This window comes from Atta colombica, unplaced genomic scaffold (genome assembly GCF_001594045.1).
Source record: "Atta colombica isolate Treedump-2 unplaced genomic scaffold, Acol1.0 scaffold9, whole genome shotgun sequence".
NCBI lineage: Eukaryota > Metazoa > Arthropoda > Insecta > Hymenoptera > Formicidae > Atta > Atta colombica.
In genome coordinates, this window is record NW_017259583.1 from 4,866,686 (window position 1) to 4,887,183 (window position 20,498).

Here is a 20,498-nt window from a genome sequence, read left to right on the forward strand (position 1 = left end):
AGGTGCAGATAGTTTGTGTGGACGGCTCGTGGAGAAGATTAATTCCAATCATGGGCCCAAGCTTGTATTGGCGCACATGCCATTGCTGATGGTTTGTCTTGAAGGATTGGGAAAATTGGCACAGAAATTTCCCAATATAGCCAGCACGTCTATATATTATTTACGAGACTTCCTAATTGCACCATCGCCAATTCTTTTGAAACTATATCGACAGCACAGTGAATATTCCATGAAGGAACATCAATTTAAAGTGTTGGGTAAAACAGCTTTATTTTGCTTTATTATAAATATTATTAATTTGATTAATCTTAAAGTTATTATTTATTCTAAATAGTAGATGTAATATATATATATGCACACGTTTTAACAGTTCAAGGAAAGGAAATAAGCGATTCAAAGCAGACGACATCATCAGTACACACGGCATTTGAAAAACTTCGCGACGCGGCCATCGGCAATCTCTGCATCGCTCTGGAAGCCGCGCATTCCGTGAATCCGGACTGCGTTCCAGCGCTCGTGGCCAGTGTCTCGAACAGATTATACACTGCAGACATATCCGACGGGTATTTTTCATCGAAAGAATTTACAATTTTTCGAGTCAATACATGTCAAAGCGAAATTGTAATTTTTGCTTGATTTCAGCGAGAGCGACGAGAAATTGAAGAACGAAGTGGTGTCAAAGAACATTGTGATCATGTTGGGTCACGTCGCCGTGGCGCTAAAGGACACCCCGAAAACGATGCGCACGATTTTCCCATTTTTTCAACAGCTCTTCTGCCGTACTCCCAGCGATCTCGATTTCCTCATAGTGGATCAATTGGGTTGCATGATCATTGCTAAGTGCGAACCAAAGGTGTGAACAGCACTCGGAATATATTCAGAGTTATTTATAATATAGTTTATATAACTATTATTATGATTTTTTTAATGCAGATTTATGAAGGAATAATGCAGATGTTCTCCATGTCATTGGGATCGAGTACAGCAACATATGCCGCGAGCGACGATCGCAAACAGTACTGTCATGTATCCAAGGCGGTTACCAATGCCTTAGCAAACATAGCGGCGAATCTGCAGGGTGAGTCGGAATTGGACGATTTGTTGCTTCATCTTCTAGAACTCTTCGTGCAGTTGGGTCTTGAGGGTAAACGTGCCAGCGATAAAATGCCGAATAGTATCGCGACGGTAAATCACTTAAACTCTAGTCATCTTGATAAAATGTCAGAAATAATTAGAAAATATTATTTCATATGATATACTATATCATATACAGAAAACAGCTAGTAGCGCCGGAAATCTAGGAGTTCTCATCCCCGTGATTGCGATATTAATGCGACGTCTACCGCCAATCAGACATCCACAGAAACGACTTCTAAAGCTGTTTAAGGATTTTTGGTTGTACTGCGTAATAATGGGTTTCGCTACCGATCATTCCTCGAGATTGTGGCCATCCGAATGGCATGAGGGCGTTAAAGAAATCGCCGTCAAGTCACCTTACCTTATTTCTCAGACCAGTGCCCGTCTGGAAATGCGAGAGTTGCAGTATACATCGGCGGTGCGCAATGACAGTGTCTCATTGAATGAGCTACAAGAGCTGCGGAGTCAAGTATTGAAGATAAGCACTCGGTACGATTTACATTTAATCCCTGGTTCTATTATCTAATAATATCAATTGTTTGAAGAATGTTTATATTTTTATTACATGGACATTTTTCTATTTTTAATTAAGAAATTTATTCACTTTATTATAAATTTAGACACTTTATTTTATTATCGAATATTTTTCTAAATTTTCCAAACTTGTTATGAAATTTCTGTAATTTTTTTTTTCAGTACAAACGACATATCAGCATATGTGACTAAATTACAATTTGCGCAATGCACATACTTGCTCTCCGTCTATTGGTCAGAGACCTTACGGGTGGCTAACAGTTCTGAACCGAGTCTGCAACCAATAATGGAATACTTATGCGACACCGATTTACAGAAGGACAAGAGCGGTATGTGGCAGTGCATATGCTGTATAGCGGATTCTGTATTTGCAAAATTCAAGGATGTGATGCAACGTAAACCGAAGGATGAGCAACGTGAGAAAGAGCTCGAGAATCATGCGCAATTTCTGCTGGTGCGTTTTAATCACGTTCACAAGTTGATTAGGCGGGTGGCGGATAAATACCTCAGTGCTTTAGTGGACGCTTTTCCACATCTGTTGTGGAACTGCAAAGTTCTTTGGAGTATGTTGGACATATTACAGGTATATTTATCATTTTACTGTACTTTACACTTTACCAGACTTCTTTACTATATGATCATTGCAGATTTTATCGTACTCATTACAACTTGATCCAAATGAAGAAACTCCTAGCTTAAGAATACCTGGCACGCCATACAGCATTGAGTTGATGAATACTCTTGAAGCAAGAGAGGTTGATATTACTATATGCTTTACTTGTTAAAATAAAAAATAATTTCTATAACGTTATGTGAATTGCAGATTATCGTGAAGGATTTTACCGCAAGATGCAAGGGCATTGTACAGGAAGCCATGAAGTGGGCACCGCAAGCTACCAAGTCGCATTTACAAGAATACATTAATCAAATACCGTCTTCTGGCATGCGAAATCATTCTGGTTTATCGCTGGCTATTGACTCAGTCCTTGAATTTGTGGATACTGCAATTCCCACAATAGTTCCAGCAAATGTATGTAGCAATGTTACAACGTATCACATATCGTTTTACTTTAAGTTTTAGAATTATCTTAATATAATTCTATCAAGAGTTTCTACCAATACAGTTCAATTTTAATTTTCAATTAATTTTTCATCTTTTTCTAATTCTAAGAATTAGAAAAAAAATCAGAACTGAAATTAAAGTTCATTAAATCTACATTGATAGAAACGGATACTAATCATTCGTTTTTATTAACGCATTGTAATTATTTCGATATTAATTTTATTAATGGATAAATGTATTTAATAGACAAATTCCTTGGATAAGAGGCCACGCGGTCCAAAGGGCGCAAGTTCGTGGTTGCTGTCGATGATGTCTACAAGATCATGGCACGCCGGTGAAGTAGCGGGTATGCTCGCCCTTGCGCGCACCGAATCGCCAACCGCGGAAATGACTCTCGAAGAGTGCAGGGATAAAGTCGTCGAGAGATTGATCGAAGCTGTTCGCCGCGCCTGTCAGGATCGCGACGATACTACCCATCGAGGAGCTCTTTGGCGTGCTACCGCTCTTTTAATATCCATGCCTGGTAAATTTAAACTAATCAACTTTTAATTTTAAACCTTATGAAGTTAAACAATTAATTTTAGAAAATTGGATTTATTAATACAATTTATTAATCAGCTTTTTTTCTATTTGCACTAATTGGATTTTGTATTTTTAGGTATACACAGACGATTATTACACACGGTTGCATGCTCGCAGATAGAATTGTTCACAACCGCAGCCATGACCACAGCGGTTGAGTGCTGGCAGTGGATCTTAACTGTACGACCAGATTTAAAGTTGCGATTTTTACAAGAGATGTTACTCGCATGGCAGTATACCGTTGATAAGAAAATGGGTCTATTTACATCGAACGAGCGAGAGATCAGTCCTCTTGCGGTCTATGAGGGTTGCAAACTTGGTCCTAATCCGCCGTATGTAAAACCGCACGATATCTGGGTGACCTTCATAGTGGAGCTCGTCGAGACAGCCAAGTACTGTTGCCAGGAGACGGTTGATATGATCGCTTTACTCTTGCATCGCTCGTTACCTATGACCGTCGGTGCATCTGGCGAAGAACCCGGTATCACACGACATGTCGCTGCAGTCGGCGTACGTTTTAAACTTCTTTCATGTGGCTTAGTATTGCTGCAAGGTGACGTTTTACCAAGGTAATATATTTTTTTTCATTATTGCTTGAATATTGCGATGGAAAAATAATTGGATCTACTTTCGCAGAACTTTAAGTAAGAATGTCCTGCGAGAACGTGTCTATTCCAATTGTCTGGATTACTTCTGCCGAGAACGTCAGTTGCCAACCCAAGAAATTGATCAGCTTAGCGAAGACATAGTTACACTCATACGTTTTTGGCAGGTAAGTGCAGCATGTTAAAAATTAAGGAGCGAATAAGATATTCTGATTTATATAGAAATAATTTAGAAATTATTGTAAACATAGAAATTTATATGAAATTATTTTTTTTATTTTCTTAATAAAATTCTGGAATTTGTATTCACGACTGGCATTTATAACTCTGTTTTATGTATTTCTGCAGGTGATGCATAGCGACAAGAAATACTTAATGATGACAGGAGCCGACAATGAGTTTGAGATAGTAACATCTCAAACTTATACAACCGCAATGATTCCAAGCGAGACAATTGGTTCGTTAGCTGCCACATTGGCTCCTACACCAAATGACTTCTCAAGATCTTCCAGCAACGTGTGGATGAGTACTATGCCTATGTCGACCAGCACCAATACATTGAGCAAACGTAGCAATCGCAGTAAACGAATTGTAAATGCTAATGTTCTTGTGAAAGATTACATCAAGAAGCGAAATTTGATTCTCGAGTTGTTAGCGGTTGAAATTGAAATGTTACTAGTGAGTTCTCTTATAGTGAATTACTATAATTTGTCGCATTTTAATGAAAATCAGCTTTTCAAACATTAAAATCTCGTTTTTTGTCCAGGTATGGCGTAATCCCAGCGGAAGAGCGGAACTTGCGTTGCAAGGTGAAGTAAGTATCGCGGATTGGCGTGCCAAGGGGATGAACGATCGCTGGCGAGAATATACGCGACTCGCGTGGGAGATCAGTCCCGTTTTGGCCATATTTTTACCAGTGCGATTAAAGAATCACGAAGTCATCATCAAAGAAATTTGTGGCTTAGTGCGCCTTAAACCCGTGCCAGTCATGCATTTGTCGGAAGCATTGCAGTATCTTGTTACAACAGACACGCTTCTCAACGATGTACCTGAAGTGAGATTTTTAACTTTACTCTTTGTCAATAATTATAAATTATTCAATTTCTACTGAGATCTGTTAGAGATTGTTATCTCATTTATAAAATTTGGATTCTGTTTCAGTTAGTTTATATGTTAGCATGGGAAAGAGTATCTCCAATTCAAGCGCTGGCATTTTTCTCACGACAATTTCCGCATCATCCCATCTCGGCGCAATATGCGGTGCACGTGTTAGACAGCTACCCCGCCGACGCCGTGCTCTTCTATATACCTCAACTAGTGCAAGCCATTCGTCATGATTCAATGGGCTACGTAATCGAATTTATTAAGAAGATTGCTAAACGATCACAGGTACTATAAGTATTGCAAAATTTAAATTGTAAAATTTAAATTGTATTAAACTAACAGAATTAAATGTAACGTGCTTTGACTTAACATGTTTTAGGTAGTGGCACATCAGTTGATATGGAATATGCACACTAATGTATATACGGACGAGGATAAGCAGATAAAAGATCCGGTACTGTACGACGTATTAGATTCGTTGACAAAGAATATTCTGAATGCCCTGTCTGGCCCAGCAAAACAATTCTACGAGAGGGAGTTCGACTTTTTTGAGAAGATTACTAACATCTCGGGCGAAATTCGGCCGTATCCCAAAGGGCCAGAACGCAAAGCCGCGTGCTTAGATGCTTTAGCAAAAGTCCAAGTACAACCTGGTTGCTATCTACCATCGAATCCCGAAGCGATGGTCATCGATATAGATTATCAAAGTGGTACTCCTATGCAAAGGTATGATTTAAGATAGTTAAAAAGACAATGATATGAATTCTGTCATAAAATACTATGCAATTATCTTATAATTACAGTGCTGCTAAGGCACCATTTTTAGCGCGCTTCAAAGTACAGAGATATGGCATCATTGAGCTCGAGAATATAGCGCTAGCAGTGTCGACCAACGGAAAAGTCGACAGCAAGAAAGATACGGAAGAACAGACATGGCAGGCCGCTATTTTCAAAGTCGGAGATGACGTTAGGCAAGACATGCTCGCCCTGCAAGTGATCAGCATCTTTAAGAATGTATTTCAGAAAGTTGGGCTGAATCTCTTCCTGTTTCCCTACAGAGTGGTGGCCACAGCTCCTGGGGTAAAATATTGATTTCTTGTAATGAATATGCTCTCTGATAGATAAATTATATCTCATTTATAATTATATTGTTATTAGTGCGGTGTAATAGAATGTGTGCCACACGCAACATCAAGAGATCAACTTGGCCGTACAACGGACAATGACATGTATCAATACTTCATCGCACAACATGGCGACGAGACGACCAAGGAATTCCAAAACGTTCGACGCAACTTTGTCAAATCAATGGCGGCATACAGTGTGATTACCTACCTTTTACAGATAAAGGATCGTCACAATGGCAACATCATGATAGACACCCAAGGCCATATCATACACATTGATTTTGGTTTTATGTTCGAGAGCTCGCCCGGTGGTAATCTGGGCTTCGAGCCTGATATCAAGCTGACTGACGAGATGGTTCTCGTGATGGGTGGTAAAATGGAAGCTGCACCGTTTCGTTGGTTTATGGAACTGTGCGTGCAGGCTTTCCTCGCAGTTAGGTGAGTATTATTTTCATCAATATAATTAAAAAATCTACACTACATTCTATATATTGCAATAAAAAAATAAGATTACATTTAGATATATATAAATGTGTCTCAAACCATTAATTTAATAGGTAGTAATAATTTAAATATATCCTTAAATATTTTTTATTTTGTAGGCCTTATCAGGAAGCTATCATCTCTCTCGTCTCTCTCATGCTCGATACAGGATTACCATGTTTCCGCGGGCAAACTATTAAACTTCTACGCAGCCGATTTGTGCCGACCGCCACTGATCGCGATGCAGCGATCTTTATGATCAATGTAATACGTAATAGCTACCTCAACTTCCGTACGAAAACTTACGATATGATACAGTATTATCAGAATCAAATCCCATATTGAATTATTGTCAGGAAACTTACTTCCGTCTCCTTCCCTTCTTCCTTCCCCGTCCATGTAATCGTTAATAGGCGACGCTTTATGCTCGCCATGACTGTTGTTATTGTATTAGACTCAACTTTATTGTACTGCAGTTGTTAGATATATCGCAGTATAACCACTGACTGTGAAACTGTACAAATGCATTGGTGTCAATATTACTTTAGTCCTAGTATTTTACAAAAACGTTTAATCTTGTATGTATGTAATAATGTATCATATTTATCTACGAGAGATCGCTTATATATGTATATGTCTGCCGTATGCAACACATTTGTATACGACTACATTCCTGTTATTAATTTATGCATTGTTAATGGATAAAAAATTAAATTACTTTAATCATGACAACATATTTAAAAATCCTCATCTCGCGATGCATTTCTCAATTACAACAATATTTAATTAAATTTTAACAGATATTCTGTAAAATATCAAGAGCAATATGTACACATTTTTTATTTAGCTTAATGTTTCCTGATGTCTTTATAATTTTACGTGATTATTTTTAGAGGATGTAATGAATAATTAAACAATAAATGAAAGCAATTTAATTTATTTTCTATATACAATAGCTAATTGAATAATGTTATATATACATCAGTATGTTTGTAACATAACACTAATAGTTAGCTTCTGAGAAGTTAAGAACTCCAATTATGGGTTTTCCCTGGAGTGATAAATTTCTTTTCGGCAATAGATGCCTTCCTAAAAGTTTCCAAGAAAATATCTTTACATCGACAGTTTAATTTGTATATTTAAGAAAGGATTTTTTTTTATATTTCTAAATTTATTGCTTTCCATAGATCAATTTTTTTAATTATTCTGATAATGTGTGTCTGCATGCAAAAAGATTTTATATACATGTTAATTGATTTTAATCCTTATAAGAGACTTATTCTATAATTTTTAACTGTAATGATTACAATATCATCATAACAGCTGTTAAAAATTATAAATAGGTCTCTTAATGTAAATTTTAAATGTAAAATTATTAATATGCTATAATATTGTGCATTATAATTAATATATTATGCAATATATTATATTATTTCACATAATTAATTGTCTGTATGTTTATACTTACTCTGTATCAATTTGTTTTGCTCCACCAATTAATATTGGTGGTTTAACTTCTCGTCTTGCATCTCGAGTGTAATAGTAAATTTGCGAAGTTTTATGGTTTGGACCACCCGGTATATTTGGTGGAGGTTGAGTACGCTTGGATTGGTCATCGGCATACCTATGGGGCAGTACGATTTTATTCTGCAAAAAATAAAATTTTAAACATACACCATCAAATTGTTATATAAAAACAACTAAAGGAACTTACATTTTTTAATTATTTGCTCAAAAAAAAATCTTTTGCCGAAAAAATATGTTATTCAAATATAGTAGATATTTCTAATTGATGTTCTTAGAGTTTATCATAAAGGATATGCGATACAAACAATGCAACTTTTTCAACTTCAAAATTTCTATTATATTTTTATATCAAAGAATCATGTTGCATATAAGAAGAAAAAAAGAATTTGTAGGAAAAATATACAAATTTTCCATAAAACGTCGGTCAAATTAAATTCAGCTCATCTGGATATAACCTCTCAAAAATCGTTAACTCAATTAACTCGTTTTCCAAACAGATGGCACAATTTCTTCAGAAAACGTGTATTTGAATTAATAAATTGAAGACTAATGCAAAATAGTATACAAAAATTCAGAAAAAAATAAGGCAGATTATATAATTAAAACGAATGTCATCACTTACACCTCGACAAACATCTCGAATAAAATTTATTAGTGGTGTAACACTCCGGTGTTCCACTGGGCCCGGCATGCTTCCTTCGTAAATTGATCGATACGATAATTAAACTTAATACATTTACTTCCGTAGTTAGAGAGTCACAGTTATTAACCTTAATCTCGACAAGTAAATATTGATAAATAACACTCGCATAGTATCGATACAAACCGACATGAATCGACTCGATTCTTCGTGACGTTTTTACAATCGATATTAAACGGTATAATTTTTATTTTATTAAAAAATGCCATCAATATTGGTGAATGTATAATTTTTAATTAATTGTAAAATAAGAAGACAAATTCACCCTATTTTTTTATGTGACTATTTTAATAATAATCAAAATATTGCTTCTTATGCAATGAAATATTCTAAGAATTCGAAAACTTTTAAATTTGTTTCGGTTTCTTTTAAATAACTCGTTTATAATCTTTTTTTCTATGTATACTGCTCAATTCAAAATTCTGAATACGAAATGCAGTTTTTCAATCCAAATGAATCTAATTGAATCCAATTGAATAAGAAAAAAATTCTTTTTTTTATTCAATTGAATTCAATGGAACAAAATACGAAATTTAAAATAGATAAGACTAAAAAAAAACAATATATTGTAAAAAGGGAACAAGATTAAAGGAATAACTTTTTGGAATTTAATTGGAATCAATGGATTGAAAATATGCATAAAAATTTCAGTCCAAATTTTAATCCATTTTCAATTACTGGGGCCCAACTGTAAAGTGTAAACACGATGGCGAATGGCGACAATGGCGAACATCGATGGTGAATAGTTAATTAATTTGTGCTAATTCGTTGATAGGAGCTGATGAAATAAAAAGATAAAGGAGAAAGGAAGTGGATGTCTTGGATGCGACAAGCGCGAGCAGTGAACCGGTAGTCGCTATGATATGCATCTGCGCTGCGTGAACGAGGGGGAATGAGAGGAAGAGGGAGATCGGCAAGAAAACAACATATGGACGCATTTGTATGAGGTAGATGAAGATTCCAAAGTTAAATATTCACGAAAGGCAAAGTAAGGCAAAGAACCTCGGAGCATCTCGTCGCATCAAATCGGATACGGTTGCCCTATGCGATTCGTATTTAACAAGTAAGAAACGACGCGTTCTGCGTGTAGGTTAGAGTTGCACAGAGATTAAAGTTTATTAAGATTTCTGTAATCATTGATGCCTTAATGATCAGTTAATAATACATTAGTGAATTAATTGTTGAACATTTGAGTCTCATTATAAAATAGAATTGTAGACTGTGATCTACAAACATTTGAACTTGACATAATTAGATTATGTTAAAATTTGATTGTCATTCTAGTTATTAATTCATTAGTGATGTAGTTATGTGACAGAATTGTAGTCTAAAATTGTAGTCAAATATTTGTATTGGCTGCCAGATAATAGATCTGCTTTCTGTAGCTAAAATATACATTTTTACTTAAAAGAACTTAAAATATATTTGTTATTTAGTTAAAGGGAGAAAGAAAGTTCTAAAAATAAAAAAAATGTTGTGTATTTATTGAAGAATTATTGATGCTCAATTATTAATGCTCAACTTATATTACAGTAAAAGCTATTGAACATTTGAGATCTGCAGTTGGATCTATATTATTATATACAAGCAAGCGTGAATTTGTGAGAGCCCTATTGTTTATTGTTTGATACTGCTACTTGTTGCATTAAACATATACCAATGTTGACGGAACAGAATGTGATTATGGAACTAACTGGTTCTAATGATACAGTGATTGGTTTTATCACTACCGATGATGGTCATGCGCTACTGATAGTAGATGGTAAGACGATAGACTTAACATATATATTACATGTTATAAACAATATAGATATAATAATTAAAATAATATAAGTATAATAATTAGAAGATATTCAATATTTTGATTCTGAAACTGTTGACAACAATTTGATATTGTTATTATCATTATACGACTTTTTTAAGACTTTTTTTAAATATTGGGTTGTCTGGAAAGTTCGTGCCGATGTTGAAGAAAAATTGAAACGCAGAAGATTTAAATTTTAGTATATATTTATTAAATTATATAGGTTAGTCGGCACGAACTTTTCGGACAACTCAATATAATGTGCAATGACATAACTACTGGTACTGTTATTAAGAATGATAGAATCAGGATACATAATTTTATAACTGCAATACATATATTATATAGCTTTCTATATGTATAATAATTAAAGATTTCGACATGTATATATAGAATTTCATGTTTAGCTCATTGGACTTATCAGAATTGTAATTTAAATTAAAATTAAATAAATAAACAGAAAATTTGTGAACACGTATATGTTCTATTAATGTCAAACCACTAAAGATTTCTTTTCAGAACGTGAGGACGGTACATTGGAATTTGTGACAACGCCACCAATCACATTTATGCCACAGAATAACATAGTATCTCCAACACTGATTAAAATGGAGGATGGAAATTTTATTTTACATTCGGTATGTGTAGCTAATAGTAGATTTGTTCTTTTTAGCTGAATTTTTTGCATAATTTATCATTCTTTTTCTTTTCATGTTGAAGAGAAAAAAAGAGGAAAAATGAACTATGCACAAGAAATTCAACTAAAAAAAAAAAACAGATCTAGTATCTTAAAAGCGTTGAGCAATAACGAGATGATCTATATTTGTTAGATGTTACATGTTTCTTTCTGTTTCAGCCTATTTTCCAAATGAATATGCAGGGTCTGTCGGGAACTGCGATGCAACAAACAAATCTACTGCCACGGATGCAATATTTAGAATCTAGATCTACAATTACGGAACAATTAAAAGTACAAGATAATGAATGTGCAGTTACAGAATATCTATTACCTATTAAAGATAATAGCAGTATGTTATCAGACAAAGGACAATTAACAATTAACAATCATGCTAAAAGCAAATCTACGCCTGCATTTAATACTATACAAAACGTCTACAAAAGATCTCCAGGGAGACCAAAGAAGAACGAAGTAAATCCGCAAGTATGTTAATATCATTGATGTCTACAACTGGAAAATATATTTTTATCGAAATGGAATGGTTAACATTTTATATAGGAATATATAGGAATTTTATTTTATACGTCATATAATATAAATTATTTTTATCACGAAATTATATATTAATATTTTGTTATAGAATACGCAGTTTTTGCAATGTGATATATGCAGTCAAGAATTTACTAAACAAGCATTATACCGTAAACATATGGAAAATCATGCCGAAGAAAAACCGCATAGATGTCCTAAATGTCCAGCATCATTTAATATTCCAGTAAGTATTTTAAAATATTTTCTATCATTGAGATTTTAAGAGAAAAGAGTTCCGTAATATGTTTCTATCTTAAGGAAACTGATACATTTATCAAGTATTCATTATATACTCATATTATACAATACATGTATTGCTGTATATAATTTTAATTAATATACGACATAAATAAGAAATTATATGAGAAAATTATATGAGAAAATTATATGGAGAAAATAGAAAAACAATTACATGACTAAAAAGTATATGTAGAGAACTTCTGTCAAATAAATTTGCTCGATTCGACTAATCTCTTATAGAATTAAATTAATAGTAGTAAGAGAGAAAGTTGCTTCTTAATCTTGGATGTGTTTGCAATGGATTCAGTCTAGTAACTTCAATATATAATGGTATCATTACAGACAAATTTCACGCTTCATATGGCAACGCATAATACCGGTGACCCAAAATGCCCCGAATGCGGTAGGAAATATGCCAGAATGGCGAGTCTTAAGTCTCACATGTTGCTGCATGAAAAGGAGGAAAATCTCTTTTGCACGGAGTGTGAAGATGCCTTTTCGACGAAGGTGAGTTTGAGATTATTCACATTTTATGTATAAAGGAATTTTTTTTTATATGTAAAATGACAGAGCAGTTCAAGATTCAACATTTTTGTGTATATAATTTTGATAAGTTAAAATTTTAATCACAAATAGGCAGATTTTGCCTCTGACGATTTTGAAACAGTCTATATAAAAGCTGTATCGCGCTACGTAAGATTGCTTTATCGATGCTCTGTTCTAATGTATTTCTGCTGATCGCGCAGACCACCGATAACATTCATCATTGCGAATACGATATTCATAATTATTGCTAAGGTCTAAAACGTTGGTTGCTTGCCTTGTGTTCACTTATTCGTTCCTCAATTGATTCACGTGTCCTAGTTTACGTCGAGGTCATAAACTTCGATTAATAACAAATTCTAATTACCTATTTAATATTCGCAAATCTATGAATTGTATTTGTTATTGTTTTATAGCATCTTGATCGATTGGTAAAAATCAATTCTCTTTGGTAAAAATTATTAACGAATAAAATTTAGCAAAAATAAATTTGGTTTTATTAATATACTGAATAAAACAGATGTTACGTTGTCTAATCGAGAGTCGATCTCGGACCCGTTATTTATTTGCTCGCCGCTAGCCATCCAGTCAAAATCAAATAATCATAGAAAAGAGGAACCCGCGATTCTGACCATGTTCTCTATAGCTGACTGCAGCAGGATAAATAGAGGAGATGATTTAATAATTCTCTTCAATGTTCTCGAAGATTAAGAGGGCATTATCTCATAGCGTCGTCAAAGTATGCTAGCAATGATTGGCCTTGTACACTTCGTAGCCATTAATGATATTTAGCTGCTTCATCCTTGCTACATATTCATAGAAGTATCTGTATAATTGTATATTTAATTATTAATAATTATCAATAATTCGCAGGGAATGGAATTAATGAATCAATGTATTTGAGATAACACACGTTAAACAACACTTCCTTCTGCTATTGATTAATTAAAGTTCTCGATTAAGCCTTTTAATTGATCAGTATAATAGAAGAAAGTGCGTTTTTGCTAGGAGAAGATTTCTCAATATGATAAAATCCCACAATGTATCCGACAATCTTCTAAGTTTAGACAATAAGAATTGATCGCCGCCGATTGTTGTAGCATGCGTGACCGTGATAGCACCGTGGGCCGTAAAACGTGGGCAAGTGGGTGGCAACAGCGGTCGTATTAATGGGGCGCACACGAATTACGCAACCGAATCGCATGATCTCACATAGATCTCTCGCCGATTGCCTTCATGTTTGACCACTGACACGCGCTATGTATCTACACGGACATGCGTGAACGCTCGTGTGATGTCGAAATGTAGAGACTTCAGGAAGCGTTGCATCGCTATATCTCGGCCAGTATATTTAATATTGTATATAAATACTCATTTTAGGTACGGACAAAGAAGAATCAATGTAGAGAAAATCATGGGTATATCCAGAAAGAATTACACCAGCTTAAGAATTCAATTTATTAATAAAGAAAGAGTTAAAGAAAGAAAGCATTTTAATTTTAATCACAGAGATAGTTATGTCATTATAAATATTGAGTAATATATTTGAAGACTAAGGAAATATGAAAATAAAAAAATACTAGATGTTATATCGAAGAGAGATAATAATTATTATTAATAATACGTTAAGAAAAAAAAGAGAGAAGAGTCAAAAGAGAAGAAAAAATGTAGAGAAAAAACGGACTATTTATATAAAGATGATACGAATTTGAATTTTTCGAGTTATTAGATTTGACATAATTCGTTTACTATAACATTTCTCGGATAATTCTGAAAGTAACTCGTGGAGAGAAAGGAGAACCGATAACGACGACGAATATGATGATTTCGACGATGACGACGACGACGTAAGCGACATTTACAGACGCTTCGTCAGTGAGTAACGAATACTCGCGAAGTGTGCACGTGCATCTACAAACGCATATCCTTTCTACGAAACGTGTAGTTTTGTCAAAATCAAGACGTATGTCAGTGAAGTGCAAGACTTTACGTAAGTTTAAACAAACTTACGTTTGTTTATTCGCAAGATTACGTGGCCGTTATTTAACTTCTCCTTATTCGATTAATTAGAGATTGTGTTTCGTGATGCATTAAATCATGATCACATATTCGAAAGTTACTTGCACATATTCCGTATTCTTGGAATTTACCATTGAAGAAATAGAAAACTCACAACAATAATGATAGAAATTTACTGCGAATGAACTGTTCCTTTTGTAATATTAATTGATAATTGAAGACACTCAAGTTTTTTCTATATCATAATTTCACTGATCTTCACAGCCTAATATCTTGTCTTCTGCCAAACATCGACGGCGAAGAATATTCTCTCGGAGCGTAACTTATTATCATTCCGGCAGTTTTTACATGTCTCGTCCATGGATCCGTATATTTTTTCTGGCGCCGAACTTGAAAGGTCTTCGAGGAGGTCTCTCGCCTTTCCTCGAAACTGAAGTTTGTGATAGAAATCGTGCAGATGGTGTTTCCTTTTAATACACAGTGCAACATGTGAAACCAATTTTATACAAAAAGGAGAGAGAATTGCAGGCATAAATAATTAATGTGCGTTTTTGTTGCTTAGGTGGAGTCGGTACTCAATGCATCTTGAATTGATAATCTACGATGAACGTGTACCAATGAGGGATAACAAATACAAAACGAGTTCGCGAGAGAAGTCAAAGTAGACAACAGAAAGGAAGGATTGTCAAGCGAAATAAAAGTGCTGATAGTGCCGACCGCCGTTATGCCGTTGATAAGAAACGAACCATTGAACTTTACCGGGAAGAGTGAGGATATATAGCCGCTGTTCCGATGATAACTCACTATTATTTATAGCATTAACCCTGAAAATCACTCGATTCTTCGTCAAGATTGCTTGCATTTTAAGTGACATTTAAATTATAATCGGATTAAGATATAAAAACGATCAACGGGCACCACGTGCCGCGTCAAGGCATATGGAAGATCAAGTTTTTTTCGTAGAAGAAACCTAAGTCAGAGGAACAGTGTAATCTTTCGCAATGGCGCGTTTCATGCTCATGTTTACGCACGAAAGAATAATAATCTGACCGCAACGTAACACGTTGAAGAAGATGAAGACTATCAGCGAAATCTGCGATAGCGTACGGAACAGCGGCAAAAAAGAGAGTGATTTAATACGAAGAAACCGATGACGCTTCCCCGAGATCGTATTTTAGGAACTCCGTCCCTTAAGAATGCCGTCGATCTTCTTTTTATTCTTCAGTCTCGAGTTATTCGCATCGCCTGCGTTCGCATGACACTTGACACGCCAATTCGCCCGTACGCTGCAATGATTCGTACTGCTTAGATTGTCCTCGTTTCCGAACGAGGGAAGATGTGCAAAGATCTTCTATGAAGCTGATTCTTCCAGTCTTTGAGTCAGTGAATCAATGGATCAAAATGCGCTGTGTTTTTACAAGAAGCTTTTCATTAGTTTTCTTCGATATTAATTATATGTAATGTAAATTTATGATTATTTTGGAAAGATTATGCTTAAATAACTAGCAATGATTCTCTTCAAAGGGTGGGCGGTGTATCAAAGCCGGAGGTCGTTTCCTGAATCGCGTTCCTACGTCCGACGTGATTAGATGTTCTATGCTTTAGTGATTTGATGCGCTTTGCCATAAAGAATTGCTACTGCAAAATATCATATATCCGTCGATCCGATCTGTGAATTTTTTAATGCTCGAGATAAAATTCAGAATTTTAAGAATAGAAGAAATTATTCTTAATCTTATTGCCACGTTTTATTTGATCTTTAATTTCCAATTAATGATTATGAATGATTATTGCAATAAACTGTATGTCTAGATTTTTGAGATATTTTTCTGAAACGCTTTCATTGAACCTTCAATTTTTTCATATATAAAAGTTGCAAAGGCAAAATCGTTGTAAGAATTACCATCAATTCTTTTTCTGTCATCTCATCTGGAATATTGCCAATCTAAAATCTTCGTCTATCATAAAGTTTTACGAACTTACGAGTTATGCCGTCTTAAGTTTACTTATGCAGATCGCCGACTCATCCCATGGCAGCGTGAGAAATTCGAGATGCGAGCGGCGAGCTGATCATTGATGAACCGAAATCTCGTCATCGCGGAGGAAGTGCTACTGCTGTTGCTACTTTTACTACATTTTATTGCTGGAAAGGGAAAACGAGTCTCAGAAGAGGGAAACATACGATAAAGAAGAAAATGAAGACACGGGAGATCGTGTAGGATGTTCAAGCGGAAGAGGAAGAAGAATACGACGACTCGTGAATAAAAAAGAGAGTAAGAAGAAGAAGAACGACGAGGAAGATTGGACGTCTTTGAGAAGATCGACGGGAAGATCAAATGGTGAGCGGGAAGCTGCTACAGCTGAACCGCTAATAGTATGCGTATCGGATAAAGTGCAATGTCCTCCTTCGGATACTGACGGCGATATGTAGGAATTAAAGAGAGCACGGCAATCTCCACGATCTCGAAATCGTCTTAAAACTGTCACTGGCAGTTTTTGATGCTGCGACGAGAAAAGGAAGAAAGAGAATTTTATTATATGCATCGTGAGATGAAATTCACTGAAGAAAGATAGAGCGGAAAGATACGGAGGAGAGTGGCAGAGAAAAAGAAAATACGAAACATGAAAGAGAATTATTACATGTTCTGATACGACATTCTCTGAGAGAAGATAGGCGAGAAGAGCGGAAGAAAGTATCAAGAGAAGGGAGAAAGAAAGAGAGAATGGGAAATCGAGTTTTTGCCCAACTATTGCACCACGAACTGCGATCACCACGTGGACGCAATGCAATAAAGCTCCGTGTATGATTAATCGCTTGAATAGTCTGATCTTTAATTTACTTCGCTTCTTCTTTCTCGATGCTCTTTACCGGTAGATGATGAAAAATGCTGCGAGCGATTTTTAATCTGGATTTATCTTGACATGATTTATTAGCGGAATCCTGTGTATGTACGACGTATATACGTGATTTACTATCGAAACGTGATAGTAATAGTCAAATTTTGTGTTCAATGTTGTGTTCATTTTTTATCAGCGTTGATTCTGGAAAAAAGACGTTTTTTCAAAATGACCGATCGATAACCACTATAATTCGGTGGTTCACTTCGTTGTGTTCGTCCTACTTTTTGCATCAAGCACTGCCATATAAGTATCCACTGCCTGCCAGCGCATATTACTTTATGTTACACGACATAATCCGAACCACAGTGCCGTCTTCCGATATGTCTTTCGCCGTAGACTGTCTGAATTTCGCGCTCCTCTTCGTTTGCACGCGCGTGTTCCATCTCGCACTTGGTATCAGCGCACAGTATTATAAGGTACATCGATCACAGTAATCTCGATCACAGTAAATTATTATGTAGCCGCAAGAATGCTCAGAGACGTGTACTTTATGAAGAATTTAAGATAATTTTGACGAATTTTATGAAATAGATAATGTAGAATAATTTATAATTATTGTAAAGATTTAAATTATTTTTATGTGTATTATAACAGGCTCAATTGGATGCGCATTTAAAACTTCACGGAGAAAAGTGGGCGAGCGAGGATGTACGGAAATGCAAATTATGCAACAAACAATTCGTGCAGCCCGCACTCTACCGAATGCACATTCGCGAGCATTACAGGGTAAATAGAAAGAAACCTATTACATTTCATAAGCAGTTCAATAACACTAATGCTGCGTTAATTTACTTTATATTTATTTTTTACATTTTCATCTTTATTTTATTTTCTTCGTTTTTTGAATAAAACTGTAATTAACTTCTCTGTTCGCTTTATTCTTTTTTCGTTCGGAGCTTTTAATAAACAGATCGCGTTCATACTCGAGAGTCTTATCGCTTATTTATTTCTCTACAGACGAAGATAATAAAGCAAACTAAGAGGGGAACGAAGCATAAAACAATGTACAAATGTACCATATGTTTGAAGACTTTTCAAAAACCGAGCCAATTAATACGACATATCAGAATACATACCGGAGAAAAGCCCTTTGAGGTAAACTTTCTGAAAAGAACTTACATATTGATGATAATACTAGAGTTTTAGTTTCACACATACATTTTTTCTTGTGCAGTGTACCGTTTGCAACAGGGCATTTACGCAAAAGAGTTCGCTACAAATCCATGCATGGCAACACAAGGGCATTCGGCCACATGCCTGCAATCTCTGTAACGCCAAGTTTAGTCAAAAAGGTTGAGGAAATTAAAAATTACATGTTAAATGTCTCTGAATTGATAATACAATAAAAAAAAGAAATAAGTTAAGCTTAGAGTGTTATCAATCCTTACAATTATTTTTCCAAAATCTTTCACATGAAAAATATTTTGGTATTATTTTTGTATTATTTTTATAAAAAATTATTTATTTTTAGTTATTATTAATTCAGAAACATCTTTAAATATGTCATATATCACACATCTTAAAAAATCATTGCGAATTTACTGTTTATTCTTTTAAAGGAAATCTAAAGGCACATGTACTCAGAGTGCACAATGCACCAGAAGGTGAATCAACGTATGCGTGTTCCTATTGTTCCTGCGTCTTTAAGAGGCTGGGTAGTTTAAATGGACACATAAAACGAATGCATTCTGTTACCTCGGAGGTAAATACGATACTTCTTAGAATCTATATCTGCAGAATGATTCAGAGTTACAAACTAATGCCTAAATTCTAAGCAGAATCGTAAGGCTCGTAATATATTTCTGTAAGATTTGTAAGAATTTTTAAATGTTTATACCTTTATACAATACCTTTATACAATATTGTCACAGACAGCTTCTTATTAGCCATAAAATTTACAAGAAATCGTAGATATTTATGAATAATCATATGTCTTATATATAATATACGCATAAAATTAGAATATTAGTCATAAGTTCTAACAAATTTTACGAAAACACGTTACGAGTTTTTATGATTCTGCTAAGAATTGATCTATTAGAATTGTTACGTTTGTTAGGAATTCAGTGCAAAATCCTCGGAAGCTAATCCTATCTCGTCGGAAGCTGAAATGCGCGCGACCGTCGACAGTGTTATATCACAATTGGCATCTTTGGAATCCGTTGTGAATAATACTGCAGATTCTACAAGAACTACGACCTTAAGTGCGGAACAAAATGATATTTTGCAACAGGCATTAAAAAACAGCGGTTTACCGAACAAAAACGATGTCGTTTCGAAAGGTAATTTTATTTTATAATTTAGATATAGATATTTACCATTTGTTAAATGCAATAATAAGCATTACATTTAAATATAAATATAAAATTGCTTATAAATGTAATTTTTTATAAATATTTTGAATAATACAATGAATGTCTATGTTCCTTTGCCTGCAGAAACCGCAGAACCAAAGAAGACTGATTCATCAACGTCATATGTTACACTAGTAGACAGAACTGCTGGTGGTACTTCGAGGTAATTTTTTTAAACGAGAGCGTAAAATCGTAATGAATAGTAAATTAACAATTTAAAAACATGTATGATTATTCATCGAATGAATGAAATTTTATGTATTATTATGGTTGCGTAATAAAAAAGCAATTATCTATATCCGCAGGAAGTATCTCACTATAAAACAACGCTGCGTGGGAAATGTACGGTGGTATGCGTGTTCATTTTGTCCAAAAGAATTCAAAAAGCCATCGGATCTGATACGTCATTTGCGCGTACATACCCAAGAGAAACCTTTCAAAGTAAGTTAATTTTTATTTTATTTGAAAATATAGATTGCAATTTATATTATATTATATATTATAT

At 34.7% G+C, this 20,498-nt stretch overlaps 3 protein-coding genes across 4 annotated transcripts in view; 2 read left to right on the plus strand and 1 right to left on the minus strand.

The window, feature by feature from the left end:
• Positions 1-7,363, plus strand: part of LOC108693469 (phosphatidylinositol 4-kinase alpha) — an 11,163-nt gene extending 3,800 nt beyond the window's left edge. For both annotated transcript variants that reach the window (XM_018202442.1, XM_018202443.1), the window contains 18 exons: positions 3-257; positions 371-563; positions 643-853; positions 934-1,185; positions 1,274-1,626; positions 1,834-2,254; positions 2,319-2,426; positions 2,495-2,701; positions 2,981-3,257; positions 3,393-3,885; positions 3,953-4,088; positions 4,270-4,599; positions 4,688-4,975; positions 5,083-5,310; positions 5,405-5,751; positions 5,829-6,105; positions 6,184-6,590; positions 6,755-7,363. In XM_018202442.1, coding sequence (XP_018057931.1) covers positions 3-257; positions 371-563; positions 643-853; positions 934-1,185; positions 1,274-1,626; positions 1,834-2,254; positions 2,319-2,426; positions 2,495-2,701; positions 2,981-3,257; positions 3,393-3,885; positions 3,953-4,088; positions 4,270-4,599; positions 4,688-4,975; positions 5,083-5,310; positions 5,405-5,751; positions 5,829-6,105; positions 6,184-6,590; positions 6,755-6,980 — 5,009 coding nt within the window. In that variant the 3' untranslated portion in view covers positions 6,981-7,363. The remainder of the gene's footprint in view (positions 1-2; positions 258-370; positions 564-642; positions 854-933; positions 1,186-1,273; positions 1,627-1,833; positions 2,255-2,318; positions 2,427-2,494; positions 2,702-2,980; positions 3,258-3,392; positions 3,886-3,952; positions 4,089-4,269; positions 4,600-4,687; positions 4,976-5,082; positions 5,311-5,404; positions 5,752-5,828; positions 6,106-6,183; positions 6,591-6,754) is intronic.
• Positions 7,364-7,634: 271 nt separating this feature from the next.
• LOC108693369 (NADH dehydrogenase [ubiquinone] 1 alpha subcomplex subunit 7-like) lies at positions 7,635-8,965 on the minus strand. Its single transcript, XM_018202263.1, has 3 exons — positions 8,785-8,965; positions 8,104-8,282; positions 7,635-7,724 (listed from the first exon to the last, which is right to left on the minus strand). Exons 1-3 carry the CDS (start codon positions 8,851-8,853, stop codon positions 7,661-7,663), a joined length of 312 nt encoding a protein of 103 aa, XP_018057752.1. The 5' UTR covers positions 8,854-8,965; the 3' UTR covers positions 7,635-7,660.
• Positions 8,966-9,578: 613 nt separating this feature from the next.
• Positions 9,579-20,498, plus strand: part of LOC108693413 (zinc finger protein 236-like) — a 16,742-nt gene continuing 5,822 nt past the window's right edge. Inside the window, exons 1-13 of the mRNA XM_018202330.1 lie at positions 9,579-9,925; positions 10,396-10,624; positions 11,186-11,304; positions 11,523-11,828; positions 11,986-12,120; positions 12,519-12,683; positions 18,234-18,365; positions 18,597-18,734; positions 18,814-18,931; positions 19,199-19,341; positions 19,699-19,921; positions 20,078-20,156; positions 20,299-20,434. Coding sequence (XP_018057819.1) covers positions 10,522-10,624; positions 11,186-11,304; positions 11,523-11,828; positions 11,986-12,120; positions 12,519-12,683; positions 18,234-18,365; positions 18,597-18,734; positions 18,814-18,931; positions 19,199-19,341; positions 19,699-19,921; positions 20,078-20,156; positions 20,299-20,434 — 1,797 coding nt within the window. The 5' untranslated portion in view covers positions 9,579-9,925; positions 10,396-10,521. The remainder of the gene's footprint in view (positions 9,926-10,395; positions 10,625-11,185; positions 11,305-11,522; positions 11,829-11,985; positions 12,121-12,518; positions 12,684-18,233; positions 18,366-18,596; positions 18,735-18,813; positions 18,932-19,198; positions 19,342-19,698; positions 19,922-20,077; positions 20,157-20,298; positions 20,435-20,498) is intronic.

Coding starts and splice junctions, on each gene's coding strand:
- LOC108693369 (XM_018202263.1), bottom strand. CDS start 8,853: ATGCCGGGCCCAGTGGAACACCGGAGTGTTACACCACTAATAAATTTT. Junction 8,283..8,784: donor TTCGAGATGTTTGTCGAGGT/GTAAGTGATGAC, acceptor TATTTTTTGCAG/AATAAAATCGTACTGCCCCA. Junction 7,725..8,103: donor GCAAAACAAATTGATACAGA/GTAAGTATAAAC, acceptor GGAAACTTTTAG/GAAGGCATCTATTGCCGAAA.